Source organism: Pipistrellus hanaki, assembly GCF_964339955.1.
Source record: "Pipistrellus hanaki genome assembly, chromosome: 18".
NCBI classification, from domain to species: domain Eukaryota; kingdom Metazoa; phylum Chordata; class Mammalia; order Chiroptera; family Vespertilionidae; genus Pipistrellus; species Pipistrellus hanaki.
The window spans coordinates 30635042-30650421 of NC_140520.1; the positions used below are offsets into that span (position 1 = coordinate 30635042).

The following is a 15380-nucleotide window of genomic DNA, read 5'->3' on the forward strand; positions in this document are numbered from 1 at the left end:
TTGCATTAGGGGCCTGCAAAATGAGAAGTTGGATTAAACCTGGATGAAAATGTAAATTTTCAAAGTTATTTAAGAGCAATGACAAATAACATTCATCTCCTTATGGCTTCGCTAGTGTTACATCATTATTAAGCTTTCTAATAACTTATACTTCCCACAATGCAGAAGGAAGAATGTTCTCAAGAGTTTATAATGGCTTTCAGTCAAGATGGTGACATAAGTAAATGTAGTACTTGCCTTCTCACACAACCACATCAAAATTGTAACTAAACAGAATAACCATCATTCAAAACAACCAAAATCTGGTTTAGTGAAAGTTCTACGACTATGAAATTAAAGAAGAAGCCATATTGATACTGGTAGGAGGGCAGAGATGGCAAATAAAAATTGGGAGAGTCCCTCAAACTCCAAGCCCTTTATAGTCTCTTCTGGCAATATCAATCATCCTATTGAATTAATATAATCATAAATTTAATTTGAGGAACACAATTATATTCATTTAAGGTAGAAAATCCTAGTACTGTATGTGCTGGGAATTTAACATAGTAAAGTCTTTTAAAAACAGAAACTCACCCTCACATTCTGCATATGGGGTCCACTCCAAATTTTTCTGACAAGTCACAGTCAGAGGCTTATTTCCAGCGGTTTTATAGCCAGGATGACAGCGGTACCTCAACACAGTCCCAACTTCATACAGTTGGTCTTTTGTTGGTAAGCGTTGGTTATAGTTTTCCCAGGAAGTGTGCGGGATATCTGATAAGTTAGTACAAGCATCTGCTCATAAAAGAAGAATAAGGGAAAAGAGCACTGTTAGTAGGGATGCAGCATGATCAATGAGCCTTTTCTATCAAATGGTGCCATGTGTTCATTCAGCCATTCATGGCTGGTGAATTAGCCACACCAAAATACACACATAGACATGTGCCCATATAGACATGTGCCCAATACCAGAGACATTCTTAATAAACATATTACCAAATGGTTCCTGTGTGTACATGCCAACCATCCAAATGCTAATTCTCCTTTCTCCTCATTGTATTTCTGGAAGTTTAGTCTCTGAATGAAAGCGTAAGACTTGCTAGGTAGATGTGGCTGGAAAACTGTCCCAGATTAATCTAAGTTTCTTATCTCCTGACTTATTGGTAAAAAAAAATAAACGAGTCATTCCCCTCATCCAGATGACACCAGAAACTGTTTCATTAAAGGGCTGTCAAAAGCAAAAATACTCCAAGCATCTTTTGAGCAGGGACTTGATCTTGCCCTATTTGCTATTTCCTGATTCTACTGGTTTATATCATACTAGAGGCCTGGTGCATTCATGCACTCGGGGGAACAGGGGAGTCCCACAGCCCGGCCTGTACCCGCTCACAGTTGGACATCCTTAGCACTGATGCGGAGGTAGGAGAGGCTCCCACTACCACCACTGTGCTCACCAGCCATGAGCCCGGTTTCTGGCTGAGTGGTGAACCCCGTGTGGGAGTGCATGACCACCAGGGGGCAACTTCTGCATTAAGCATCTGCTACCTGTAGTCAGTGTGTGTCATAGCGACTGGTCCTTCTACTGTCAGGCCGAAACTGGCTCTCTGACATCCCAGAGAGGTCCCAGATTGCGAGAGGGTGCAGGAACCACTTGGTAATATGTTTAGAGAGAATGTCTCTGGTATTGTGCACATGTCTATTTGGGCACATGTCTATGTGTGTATTTTGGAGTGGCTAATTCACCAGCCATGGCAGGCTGGTTAATGGCTGAATGAACACATGGTACCCTTTGATAGCACAGGCTCAAAAAAGCAACTGAAACTTTTGAGGGAACTGCAAAAACTCTGTTCCAAAATGGCTGCACCATTTACATGCCCACCAGAAGTACATGAGGCTTCCAATGTTTTCACATCCTCACCAACATTTGTGACTATTTATTTTATTTTTTTATTATAGCCATACTGACAGGGGTAAGGTGGTATCTCAATGTTGCTAGATGAACACCTTACAAGACATATTAAAGGAACTTCTTCAGGCTGAAAGCAAGTGACATCATTAGTAATATGAATCTTTAAACATATTTATAATAACTGCTCTGAACTTCTTTTCTGCTAAGCCCAACATTTGGGCCCCCTCAAAGGCAATTTTCATCATCATCTTTCCTATCGCTTTGCATTTCTGATAACTTTTGGTGAAAAAGGAATCCTCTTTATAATTCTATATAATAAAAGGCTAATATGCAAATAGATTGAAGGGCAGAACGACCAGTTGCTATGATGCCCACTGACCACCAGGGGGAAGACATTCAACACAAGAGCTGACCCCTGGTGGTCAGTGTGCTCCCACAGGGAGAGCACTGCTCAGCCAGAAGCCTGATCCATGGCACAAAGTCTGCAGTGTTAATGTCTCCCCTTAAGGGAAACATAACTGCATGTGGCAGTTTTTTGTGATGTTAAGTGATCTTGCACAGTGTACTGTCATACATCTTTTTTTCCCCATGAGAAAAAATAAAAAGAAAGTCATTGATCTAAATTTTAAATTTTTACAGTGATTCAAGTGGGCTTGTGCATATGAATATGCCCTCACCAACATTCCTGGGTAACTTTAGATGCCAAACATTAACGTTCTTTTTTGGTTCATACTCACTGATCTCACAGATGGGAGGAGAAGGATCCCAGTTGTTATCAGCCCCACAATGAATTGTCTCGCTGCCTCTGAGGGCAAAACCTTTATTGCACTCAAAAGTAATAGAGTCTTTGTAAGTATAGGTGGGTCCCAATCCAAAGGTGATCTTTCCATGTTGAACCTGTGGCTGAGGACAGGTGACTCCTTAAAAAATATATGTCATAAGAAAGACAGTGGATTACAAAAAAGAAATGGCAATAAGAATATTACTGCTATTGCTAATCCAATTCCAAGTATAACACGAAAGCCTGATATCAAGCAGCTACAAAGAAAACACTCTTTTTCTTTTAATATATTTTATTGTTTTTTTACAGATAGGAAGAGAGAGGGATAGAGAGTTAGAAACATCAACCAGCAGCCTCCTGCACAGCCCCTACTGGAGATGTGCCCGCAACCAATGTACATGCCCTTGACCAGAATCAAACCTGGGACCTTTCAGTCCACAGACCTAAGCTCTATCCACTGAGCCAAACCGGTTTCAGCAAGGAAAACACTCTTAAAAGCACATACATGTCTATCTTTTTTTCAACTTTTTAAAACCTCTGGAAAATGAGGTCTATGGATAACTTCACTTCCTCATTTATCTCAAGAAAAACTAGTCATATCTGACCCAGAGAAACACATCCTCAAAATCCTCAAATCTTCCCCTTATAATGACCTACCTTCCTGGATGATTTTGGGGTGGGTCAGTGGCCAATGGCAATTATATGACATGCATGATGGTGAGGCAGCCAAGGAAGATATCAGACATATGCACCCTCACAAGCAAAGAACAAACTGCTCTCCCCCCCGCTATTCCCCCCCCCCCCCCCCCCCCCCCGCAGCAGTCAGTCAAGTCCTGCCACCTTATTTCCTCTACAATCAGTTGAAGCCATTTTCACTTCGGGGCTGGATGGTGCCTATGGGTTAGATTGTGTCCTACTATAAATTGTTGGCCATTCTGTAGCCAGTTACCTTCCTAATATGCAATACATTAAGATCCCCTGGCTAAGCCTTTCAACGTCTCTCCATCACCTTCCTCCTGAACTCCTGAGAGAGCCACCTCATGTTCCATTCCTCAGCTAAATTCCCAGGCTCAGTACCTGTCATTATCACCCTTCAGTCTAGAGCCCAGGCATGTTTGCAGTACCATGCCCTCCATTGCCCTGGTTTGATTGTGTCCTGTGGGGAGTCAGAATAGTAAATCATACTGTGTAGGCACTGAGTAGCAAAGGAAGATTAGCAAACCAGTAATACCCCAATGTATCTTTCAGCTCAATTCCTGCTTGCTTTGCCCTGTTGACCTGCTGGTTTAGCTTGCCCTGTAAGCATAGGTGGTTGACATTCCGAGTGCTAACCAAAATTCCCTGCTCTGATTCCTGAACAGAAATAGATGACATTCTCCACTTCCCTTAGGTAGAGTCTACACAGTACTCGTTTTGGACTAAAGGCTGCAATGTCAAGGGATATGTGGTTACTTCCAGGCCGAAGCTCATAAAAGCCAGGTCTCAGTTTGCTTTTCTCTCTTCCTCTACCAAAGACACTATGAAAGAACCTTTAGATATGGAGGTGCCACAAGATCCACCTGGAATGTGGAGCTGGTTTGCTAAACTAGACACCTGAATATCTCCTCAACATGCGGTAGACTCAGTATGCATGGGAAGCAACCTACTTTGCAAAGCCAATGAGCTATTGGTGCTGTTTGTTACTATGCAATGGTACAACATGCATCAGTATCAGTTGACCAAATGCATGGCTTTCACCATTGCAAGAAGTCGTTTGTCTTTGAATCATCTCATTTCCCTCTAAAACATGTTTTTTCCTTGCTCTTTGAAACAAAAGAGAAAAGTTCAAATGATAAGCCAGCAATTCAACTGCAACTTACTTTTACAAGTCGGAGGGCTGGGTCTCCAGACACCGATTGTTTTATTCTCCACTGTGCAGGAAATGGAAGCATCACCAATCAGGGAGAAGCGGGGGTTACAACTGTAGGTGACAGAAGAGCCATATGGGTAGTCATCTTCATATCCAGCATTGTGCCTCCCATTGCTGATGGATGGAGGAACTTTACACTTGGCAACTGGGATGAGTAAGTGAAGAAGAAGAAATCATCAGGGGAGGTACCTTTCCAAATCACACATCCATGATGCAAATCTCATGGGTAGTAAAAAAAAAAAAAAAAAAAAAAAAAAGCAGCAAACATGCACAGGAGTTTTATTACCTAACACAGTATCAGTGTATACTCAAATCAGAAAAAGTCTTTACTTACTTTCACATTGTGGGAAAGGATGACTCCAGCCAACATTTCTATCTTGGATGTCACAATAACTAATGGGTGAGCCTATTAAGACATATCTGAATAAAACAGGATAAAAGATTTTAATAGAATTATCCTTACCCTAAATTAAACGGCATAAAAGAGTCCAAATGAATTGAATGGTTACTCCATGCTAACAATGAAGCAACAAGGTTTTCTCAGAGAGCCTTGTCCCACTGAGCACTCCATTCAGTAAAATTGCACCACTGCGGGGAGATGTGTGTGTTCTCTTATTCTGAAATGTATTATTGAACATCAACTAGATGTCAGTCATGGAGTTCACACAGAGTTCAAGCAGAACTATATCATGAAAAAAAAAACCCACACACACACACAAAAACCCCCCCCCCCCCCAACCCATTTGAGTGTGTTATGCAGCTTGGATAAGAATACCAGCTAGATTACTGGTCCATACTCTCCCGGTTTAGAGTTTCCTTTTGACTTCCAGATGCTTGCCCTCCCCCAAGTACCAAACACTCCATGTTCACATGTCACATTTTTTGCTCTTCATAATTTCTAAGCTTTCTGCCCTCCATTGAAAAAACTAAGGATTGTTAGTATGATTTCAAATTGTACTGTTATCAAGGGATAGCCTACATTATGATTGAACACTACCATAAATGATATTTTCAACAATTTAAGAGCCCCTATAGTTTATTTAATCAGAACTTTAAAAAATAAATAGTTCTTAAGAAAATGAATCTTTTAATAAGATAAAATATAGTGAGAATTAAGGATATCTTTATTTTTAAATTTCTTTCAAATGCAATTTTTCCAACCTGGTCAGGAGCATAAATGAAAAGTACTGTTTCTGGTTATTTCAATAGGAGCACATCAATGTTCCAACAGCACTATAGTGCTGAATTTTTCCTTTTCCTTTTTTTAATAATATATTTTTATTGATTTCAGAGAGGAAAGGAAAAGAGAGAGAGATAGAAACATCAATGATGAGAATCATTAATCAGTTGTCTCCTGCACGCCTCCTACTGGGGATCAAGCCTGCAACCTGGGGTTGTGCCCTACCAGAAATAGAACCGTGACCTCCTGGTTCATAGGTCGACACTCAACCACTGAGCCACACCAACTGGACTCCCTTTCTTTCTTAGAAGCTTTTCACAATACAGGAAATAGGATAAACATGAGAAAATCTAAGAAAATGAAACAATAATAATATAAAAAAAAGTAGAGAAAAAACTGTGAAATATAGATGACCAGCAAAGGAGAATCAATATATACTTAATTGGAGAACCTGAAGAAGAAGCAACCCCCCCAAAAAACAAACAAACAAACAAACAAACAAAAACCACAAAATAGCTATTTTAAATGTGTTTCAAGTAAATATTACAAAAGTACAATAATACTTTAATCCACATTTTTAAATTGTATATCACATAGCAACAAAAATTAAACACAATGGTTTGGATGAAAATAACTAAGAGCAGATTTATTAGACTTCAAAGATAAAAAAGTAATATCTCTGGATGGTCAAACAAAGACCAAGTTACATTTAAGAATAAGAAATCCAGCTAGGATTTGGCTCAGAGGATAGTGTCCGCCTGCAGACTGAAGGGTCCTGGGTTTAATTCTGATCAAAGGCACATGCTCAAGTTGCAGGCTCAATCCCCAGTAGAGGGCATGCAGGAGACAGCCAATCACTGATTCTCTCTCATCATTGATATTTCTCTCTCTCTCTCTCCCTCTCCTTCTCTGAAATCAATAATAATAATAATAATAATAATAATAATAATATATATATATATATTTATTTATTTTTTTTTAAATAGGCAGGCAGCAGAGTTCTCTACATCAACATCCACTATATATGTGTCAAGAATAGAAATTATCAGCCAACGCTTTAAATTTTTTAAAAAAATATTTTATTGATTTCAGAGAGGAAGTGAGAATCATTGATTGGCTGACTTCTGTACATCCCTACTAGGGATCTAGCCTGCAACCCAGACATGTGCCCTGGGAATCAAACCTTGATCTCTTGGGTTATAGGTCAACATTCAACCACTGAGCTACACTAGTCAGTCTCAGCCAAGGACTTTATATCTGGCCACATTATCTTTTTAAAAAAATATATTTTATTGATTTTTTTACAGAGAGGAAGAGAGAGGGATAGAGAGTTAGAAACATCAATGAGAGAGATTCATCGACCAGCTGCCTCTTGCACACCTCCTACTGGGGATGTGCCCTCAACCAAGGTACATGACCTTGACCGAAATCGAACCCAGGACCTTTCAGACCACAAGCTGATGCTCTATCCACTGAGCCAAACTGGTTTCGGCATGGCCACATTATCTTTTAAGTACCAAGGCTTCAGACAGTATTGAACCTACAAGAACTTAATAATTTTTATGTGGAGCTTTTTTTTTAGGAAATCACCCGAAGACAAACTGTAGCCAGAAGACATACTCTGACACAGGAAATTTCAGCTAAAGCAAAACCACAAAACAACCGGCTGTGAGCATGAAACATGCAGATCTAGAACAAAAACAAAAGTGGGGTGACTGAATGAAATGTAAATGTTTGAGCCCTGACAGTGCCGAAATATGGTAACAAACAGGAGATGGAAGAGAGAATGGAAAAGCCCACTTTCTTGTTTCCTCATCTGTGAGAGTTGGTAGTGAAACCAAGTTATAGACATATATGAGTATTTAACAGTAATGCTGAGATCATACAAATGACATAAATCTTCTGGCAGAAAAGACAGAGTAGGGTGGGGACAGGAGGAGAGAATACAGTGCCAAGTAGTTTATGAATAAATACAAACATCTCTTAAACATATAAAAATGTGCTCAACTTCACTCATAGTAAGAGAAATTGACATTGAAACTATAGTGAGATTTTATTTCTACCTCTTAAGTTGGAAAAATTTCCAAAAATTGACAAGTTTTCAAAAGTTTTGCAACACGCTTAGTTGGAAAGTTTAGGGAAAGACAAACATTAGCATACTCTGCAAAACCATGTAACTCCAAGAGAGAACAACTTGTAATATTTTTCAAATTTTCAAATATATGCATTCTTTGACCCAGAAATTCCACTCTGGAAATTTACCCTATAGATATGACATCATATGTACAAAATGATATATGTGCAAGGTAAATGCAATGGGAGTCCTGCTCAGAATGGCAAAGGATTAAAAAGACCCCTGGATCCATCAAAGAGATTATTAATCCATCATATATTCCACAATAGAATTTTATGTAGTTGTAAAAAGTTATTAACAAGGAACCTTTCTGTGCACAAACATGAAAATGCCTCCTGTATACACTGAGTGGCCAGATTATTATGATCTCTAAATGCATAATAATCTGACCACTCAGTGTATATCCTATATAATACTAATATGCAAATTGTCCCCTCGACCAGGAGTTTGACCAGCAGGCAGACCAGCCAACCGCCCATGTCCCCTCCCCCTGGCCAGGCTGGCCGAACCCCACCCATGCATGAATTCATGCACTGGGCCTTTAATGTGTGTGTGTGTGTGTGTGTGTGTGTGTGTGTATGTATGTATGTGTGTATTCTCCACTATATATATTCTCCACTATATATAAGTGTGTGTGTGATACATACACACACACACACACACATATGCATAATGCATAATAATCTGGCCACTCAGTATACACACACACACACACACACACACACACACACATATATATATGTACGTGTGTGTGTGTGTGTGTGTGTATACTGAGTGGCCAGATTATTATGCATTCAGAGATCATAATAATCTGGCCACTCAGTGTATATCAATAAAGAAAAATAAAGCCAGATTTGAAAATTATGTTCCTGATTGAAAATGTATAAAATAAAAATATTTGCTAATTTCTTAGCTTGTATTTGTAAAAATAAACACTAGAAAGATGCATGGAAAACTCATCAAACTAGATGCCTGTTTAAGGACGGGAGGAATGGGTGGCTGGTAATAGAGTAAAAGCAAGAATTCTGCTTGTAGCTTTTTACATCATTCTTTACATCATTTTTACTTCTGAAATCTATAAGCACATCAGCTATTAATTGTTTAAAGTGTTGTTTCTAGACGGTCTCACACTCACCCTTCTAAGCAGTTGAATTCTACATGTGATCCAAAAGAATAATCTGGCTTCAAGATCACTTCCCCATTACGTAATTCTCCTGGGTTGTTGCATTTTTTCCCTGAAAGAAAGAAGTTAAAATGAGGATTAATGATGTCAAGTTCTCACAGATATGACATTAGAAAAGAAGGCTGATTGATTAGCTTTGAACTCTGCTTCCACAAAGACCAGAGATTTAGATTCACACTTATTGCAGATCCTGACTCATTGATTATTTACTTTGGAGGAAAAATAAAATTTAAAAATTGATCTCCTTCTTTTCTGGCATATTTTACCAATGGGGAAAATGGCCAGTTAAATCACTATGGTCATGGATTTAATACACTGACCAGAGAGCTTGTTGTGTTCTATGTCAGCGGTGTATACTTTGCAATTAAGCCACTCAATATTGCAAATCCTTTATCACATAAGGAAACACAAAAGAAGTAGAGATTGTACACTTTTATTCCTGGAAGAACATCACAGAATATATTCTCCACTAAGAGAGAATTACAGCATCTTTTTCCAAACACAGCAGATATTTGGGATAAGGTTTCTTTAAAAACTGCATTACCACTGTCCAGCCATATAACTTGTTATAATTTTTGTAAAGAGTGAATCTGGCTTTCTTTTTTGTTTTTTAAATATATCTTTATTGATTTCAGAGAGGAAGGGAGAGGGAGGGAGGGAGGGAGGGAGGGAGGGAGGGAGGGAGGGAGAGAGAGAGAGAGAGAGAGAGAGAGAGAGAGAGAGAGAGAGAGAGAAACATCAATGATAAGAGAGAATCATTGATTGGCTGCCTTCTGCACGCCCCCTACTAGGGATGAATCCCACAACCTGGGCATTGCCCTGATCAGGATTCGTGCCCTGATCAGGAATCAAACCTTGACCTCCTGGTTCATAGGTTGATGATCAACCACTGAGCCATGCCGTCTGGGTGAATCTGGTTTTTAATATATGAAAACTGATTTTGTAGTTAACTTCTGAAAAAAAGTGTTTACTGAATTATAGTGTAAAGAGCAGACTTCTTTTTTAATGCAACTAGGTAGCTCCTAATTTTTCTGTTTTACTTATTTGTTTGTTGGCTTGTTTATGTTTTTCACAAAGTGGCAATGTGTATATTGAAATCAGCCACTGACAAACAGGATGTTTCTCAGTGACCAAGCGTTCTTATTTGCATTCAGAAAGCTTAGTTCCTGAGACAACTTTGCAAAAAAAGGGGAAAACACAAATAAGAAAATAAATGTTTATACTTACTGACACAGAAGGTATTGTACCGCCACTCGCCATTTTCACAGGTAATATAAGTTCTTGAACTGGTCTTAAAGAAGCCAGGGCGGCAGCTATAGTACACACGAGTTCTTTCTTTGTAGCTTGTCTCATTGAACTTTTCCATTTGAAAGGCAAAGTTTAAATTGGGTGGAGGACCACAATCACCTGGACACCAAAATGACAAAGAGCACCAAAAGTTAAAGCTTGGGACACCCAGCATCTGGGGTTTTCAGTAATATGATTTTTAGAGCAAGATCCATTCTTTCCTCTTCAAATCAAGAAAAAATAACTTTTGTTATCTCTGTTGCTCAATGAATCCAGTGCTGATCAGAAATACATGTATGTTGATGACTAATAATGATAAAAGGCAGAAATTTTTCATCCTTCCTCTACTACATATAAGAAAATTCATTTTTTTTAAAATGCAGACATGATTTCATCAGTCCATCAGATTTTTCATCTCTGCTGACTCAGATGCATCTGTGCAAAGTCAAAAAGTCCCTGAAATTTTCCTCAATAGAAACATAGTATTTCGTTAAAAATAACTTTATATAACATTGGTTGCCTTGGGGAAGAGAAACTGCGTGACTGGGAGATGAATAAGAATAATATTTTTAATGTGTACTTTTTGATCTTTGAATGATATAAAGGCAGAAACCTGAAGCCCTTGAAATATGAAAATATTAATCTTGCTTTCCTAGCAAGAATCGATTACAGACCTGATTTACCTTTTAGGAGACCTAGTAGTTTTAGTGCAGTGGTGGGCAAACTCATTAGTCAACAGACCCAAATATCAACAGTACAATGATTGAAATTTCTTTTGAGAGCCACATTTTTTAAACTTAAACTATTTATGTAGGTACATTGTTATTAACTTAATTAGGGTACTCCTAAGCTGGCCTTTGCTAAAAACTCAAGGGGCCAAAGAGCCATATGTGGCTCGCGAGCAGCAGTTTGCCGACCACTGTCCTAATGGCTCCCCCTCTCCACTCTGGATAAACCCACTGGCAGTGAAAATTGTTCATTCAAGCTGATACAGCAGATAGATTTATCTCAAGTCATGGGTGGGAGACAGGTTGGGAAATTCCTGGAGGAGAAATCTAGCCAGAAGTGTCTAGAAAACTGCCTCTTTCATGGGTAAAGCAAATTCCCCTAAATTCCAAGTAATTCCAAATCCCCTTAAAATTCCAAATTTCAAATAAATCCAAAATCCTGGTCAAACAAACCCTTGATTGCTGAAGATGGATTTCTGGTTGATTGCTTAGTCATCTCTTTGTTAGTCTTATGAACAAAGTGGATCATCTTAGATGCTGATGGCCTATCTAAACTTGCCTATGACTCACCAAGAACAGTAGCCAGGAGAGCAGCCACCACGGTCATTTGGAACAGAGTTGAACCGGAGACTCTCCACAGCCTAGAGAAGGGCCAGGCTGTCATTCTCCCCTTTCTATCAAGGGTTCCATTTGGAGCTCTTGGAGGGTACGTGATCTCAGCTGTCTCCACCATTTTTCTGCTGAAAGAACTCAATTTAATAAACAGTCATTGAATGCTTACTTGTTATAAGGCACTAGGATAAATACAATGGGACCAGTATCTTCAAGAAAATTAGGCTGGAAGAGAAGACATGTACCAATGTGACAACACAAGACAAGCGTTAGCTTCTGGGGTGGGGAGTGGTGGTGGTGGTGGAGGGGGTTGGACTCTATTAAGAAGCAGATTAATTCCCAGGGGAGAGATAGGAGGTGACTGTAGCTGAGTTATGCTTTAAAAATTACAGAATGGCCGAAACCGGTTTGGCTCAGTGGATAGAGCGTCGGCCGGTGGACTGAAAGGTCCCAGGTTCGATTCCGGTCAAGGACATGTACCTGGGTTGTGGGCACATTCCCAGTAGGGGATGTGCAAGAGGCAGCTGATCAATGGTTCTATCTCATCGATGTTTCTAACTCTCTATCCCTCTCTCTTCCTCTCTGTAAAAAAAATCAATAAAATATATTTTTTTTAAATTACAGAATGGATGCAGGGCAAATTGGGGACCAGCTGACAGTATTTCAATGTGGCTAGAAAATAGTGCCTGAGATGGGGAGATAGTCGTGAAGGAAGGGACGACTTAAAGGTATGCCTGAAAAGGGATAGAAAGGCCAAGTTAGGGGTTTATGGGTGCTATTCTTTGAGGAATAAAGAGCCTTTTTGTTAGTTGGTTTGGGGTTTGTTTGCTTGAAAGCTAAGGAGTGACATCCTTGTGCTTTAAGAAGATGGCTGTGGCAGATGTGTACACAAGAGATGAAACAAAGAGAAGAAACAGGAAGGTTGGCTGAAGGGGCAGCAGAGGTGAAAGAGGGCATATGGGGGATAAATGGTGATGGGGGAAAATAATAAAATAAAATATTACATAATTTTAAAATGACATAAAAAAAAGAAGGCTATTACAATTGACCAGGTGAGCCACAGAGATGATGTGACTGAGGAAATGGCAGAGGATTTAGAGAAAAGGGAACAAATATAAAACAAAACAAAAAGCCTGGGAAATGAGATAGAGAAAAAGAGTTGGATGGCTATGTATAGTCTTGGAAATTCCTCAAAACAGCTGTCAACTGAAAAAATAGGTCATCAGCCGAAACCGGTTTGGCTCAGTGGATAGAGCGTCGGTCTGCGGACTGAAGGGTCCCGGGTTCGATTCCGGTCAGGGGCATGTACATTGGTTGCGGGCACATCCCCAGTGGGGGTGTGTACAGGAGGCAGCTCAACGTTTCTGACTCTCTTAACTGTAAAAAGTCAATAAAACATATTTAAAAAGAAAAGAAAAAAAAGAAAAAATAGGTCATCAAGCAATTTGCAGTTTTGAAAAAGTGGCTCTATATCTATATCTATCTATATATCTATATCTACACACACACACACACACACACACACACACACACACACACATATATATATATATATATATATATAGAGAGAGAGAGAGAGAGAGAAAGAGAGAGAGAGAGAGAGAGAGAGAGGAGAGATCTATATATATGCACTCCCATGTGTCCATAATTCATACTAAGCATGTCCTCAGTATTTCCCTTAAAGATATTTCTGTCCCAGACTATGAGGGTTAGGGGGTGCAATCTCATCTGGATCTAACAGAAATGTCAGAATAAAAGATAAAATTCAACATTTCTGGTGACAGAAGATGATTTGACTTTGGGTGCAGGGTACACAGTGTAACGAACCAATCTTAGGTCATAGGAATGTACACTTGAAACCTATATAAGCTTATTAAGCCTCACCCCTCTCTCAGGGGCTTCTTCTTCCCTCACCCTTAACTGTTTTCCTCAGAGGGACTCATCTATCCCCACGACTTTAAGCATCACCCATGAATCACTCATAGGCCTCTGGGCCCAACTGCCTCCTGCAGGTACAAAACCTTGCAAGCATCATAAACTCACTGTTAATAAACACGTTTTTCTACCCTATTCCTTCCATGTCAATGTTGAGCCATTCAGGCCTGCCTCCCGTGTTCTAGTTGCTAACTGGTGGAATTCCAAGGCTTAGCCTGAAAAAAAAAAAAAAAAAAAAAAAAAAAAAAAAAAAAAAAAAAAAAAGCAGTGAAAGAAATCTTGGCAAAATAAGGAGAAAGTCTTTTCTCTCCCCTGCAGCTGCAGAGAAGCAGATATCTGCTTCATAAAACTGATCTTGCAAACGGTTTTTTTCTAACAAAGCAGGTGTTACTGGACTTTAGAGAGTGTAGCTTTGCCAATTGCACTCAACCTTTAACCCTGTAAAAGTCTGTAATGCTGACTGGTGATCTCAGCAAATTGTTTTTGGGATAATACTTAAAAATTAACATTTGTGTTTGAAAAGTGTAACCGTTTGTCTGTTTTCTTTGCGAATCCAGAAATAAGTCACTGCCCTTTTCCTCTTCACTTGTAACTCTAAGAGCTAAAACGTTTGACTCTCGAATTTTCTAAATGTCAGCTTGATTGCGGTGAAAGGGACAAATTGTAAGTTTTTTAAAGTGTACCCAGGGTGGTTTGACAGACAGAGGCACTGCCAAGGAACCTTACCCTCCCCATTCCTAGTTCATGAATACATGCACCTCCTCTCAGGTTTACCTTTTCCTCTTTGGGCAAGAACACGTAAGTGCTACTCTCTTAGCAAACTTTAATGATACGGTACAGTACAATATTACCCACTGTAGTCACATGTCTTACACTAGAACCTCAAACAATTTTCATCTTATAGCCGAGAGTTAACACACTTTTACCAGCTTCTCCTTATTCCTCCCATTCCTGTGCCCACCCCGAGACCTAGCAACCACTTGTTAGACTTCATATTTAAGAGAGAGAAAAAAAAAACTTTTAAAAATGTAAGTTCTAATTTCCAAGGTTCAGATCAGTATCTCCAACTGCTTCATTTCTATCTCCCACATACCTGTGATCCAACAGATCCCAAACTTTCTTCTTTTGAATAGTGCTCGGCCCCTGTGCTTTGTTTCACTAAAGTAATAAATACTCTCCACCTCGCCGCCCCCACCAGAAACGAGTCATCCTCGCCTCCTCTCCCGTGGCTCCTTTTCATATCCAGTCACTCTCCTCTACACCCCACTTCCACAGTCCGGGGTGCGGTTCTCCTCATTTCCTTCACCCTGCCCTACACCACTGCAAAAGCCTTCGGGCATGTGTAAGCCAGCTGCCTCGTTGGCCTGGTGATAATCCTAAAAAGCAGCTTACTGAAAAGCTCTCGTGGTTCCCAATTCCTTAGGGCCCCATTCCTCTGCTTCTGCTCACTTCGAACTCCATGCTTCAAGTTCATGAACGTGCTTACCTTTCCCAAAGCACCCCCTGGGATGAATCTTAAACAGCGTCAGTCATTTGTATAGAGTACTCTCCCTTGTGCATGGATGCTCTCACCTCCAACATGGAGATCAGGTCACTTCCTTGACAAAGAAGTGCCAATACCACCAGGAAATACCAGTCTCCTTTATGCTCCTCTAGTACATTCCTAATACCTTAATTGCAACACCACATTGTATTGTCTCTATTCACTTCTGCCTCCTGAAATAGACTGTAAGTCTCTTCCAG

The 15380-nt window shown here is 39.7% G+C and overlaps 1 protein-coding gene across 1 annotated transcript in view; it reads right to left on the reverse strand.

The window, feature by feature from the left end:
• C4BPA (complement component 4 binding protein alpha) overlaps nucleotides 1-15380 on the reverse strand; it is a 66947-nt gene that overhangs the window by 49367 nt on the left and 2200 nt on the right. The window contains exons 2-7 of the mRNA XM_084866534.1: nucleotides 11661-11827; nucleotides 10303-10482; nucleotides 9028-9127; nucleotides 4913-4998; nucleotides 4529-4723; nucleotides 2626-2808 (exon numbers count right to left, since the gene is read on the reverse strand). Of these exons, the coding sequence (XP_084722660.1) occupies nucleotides 2626-2808; nucleotides 4529-4723; nucleotides 4913-4998; nucleotides 9028-9127; nucleotides 10303-10482; nucleotides 11661-11823 (907 nt within the window). The 5' untranslated portion in view covers nucleotides 11824-11827. The remainder of the gene's footprint in view (nucleotides 1-2625; nucleotides 2809-4528; nucleotides 4724-4912; nucleotides 4999-9027; nucleotides 9128-10302; nucleotides 10483-11660; nucleotides 11828-15380) is intronic.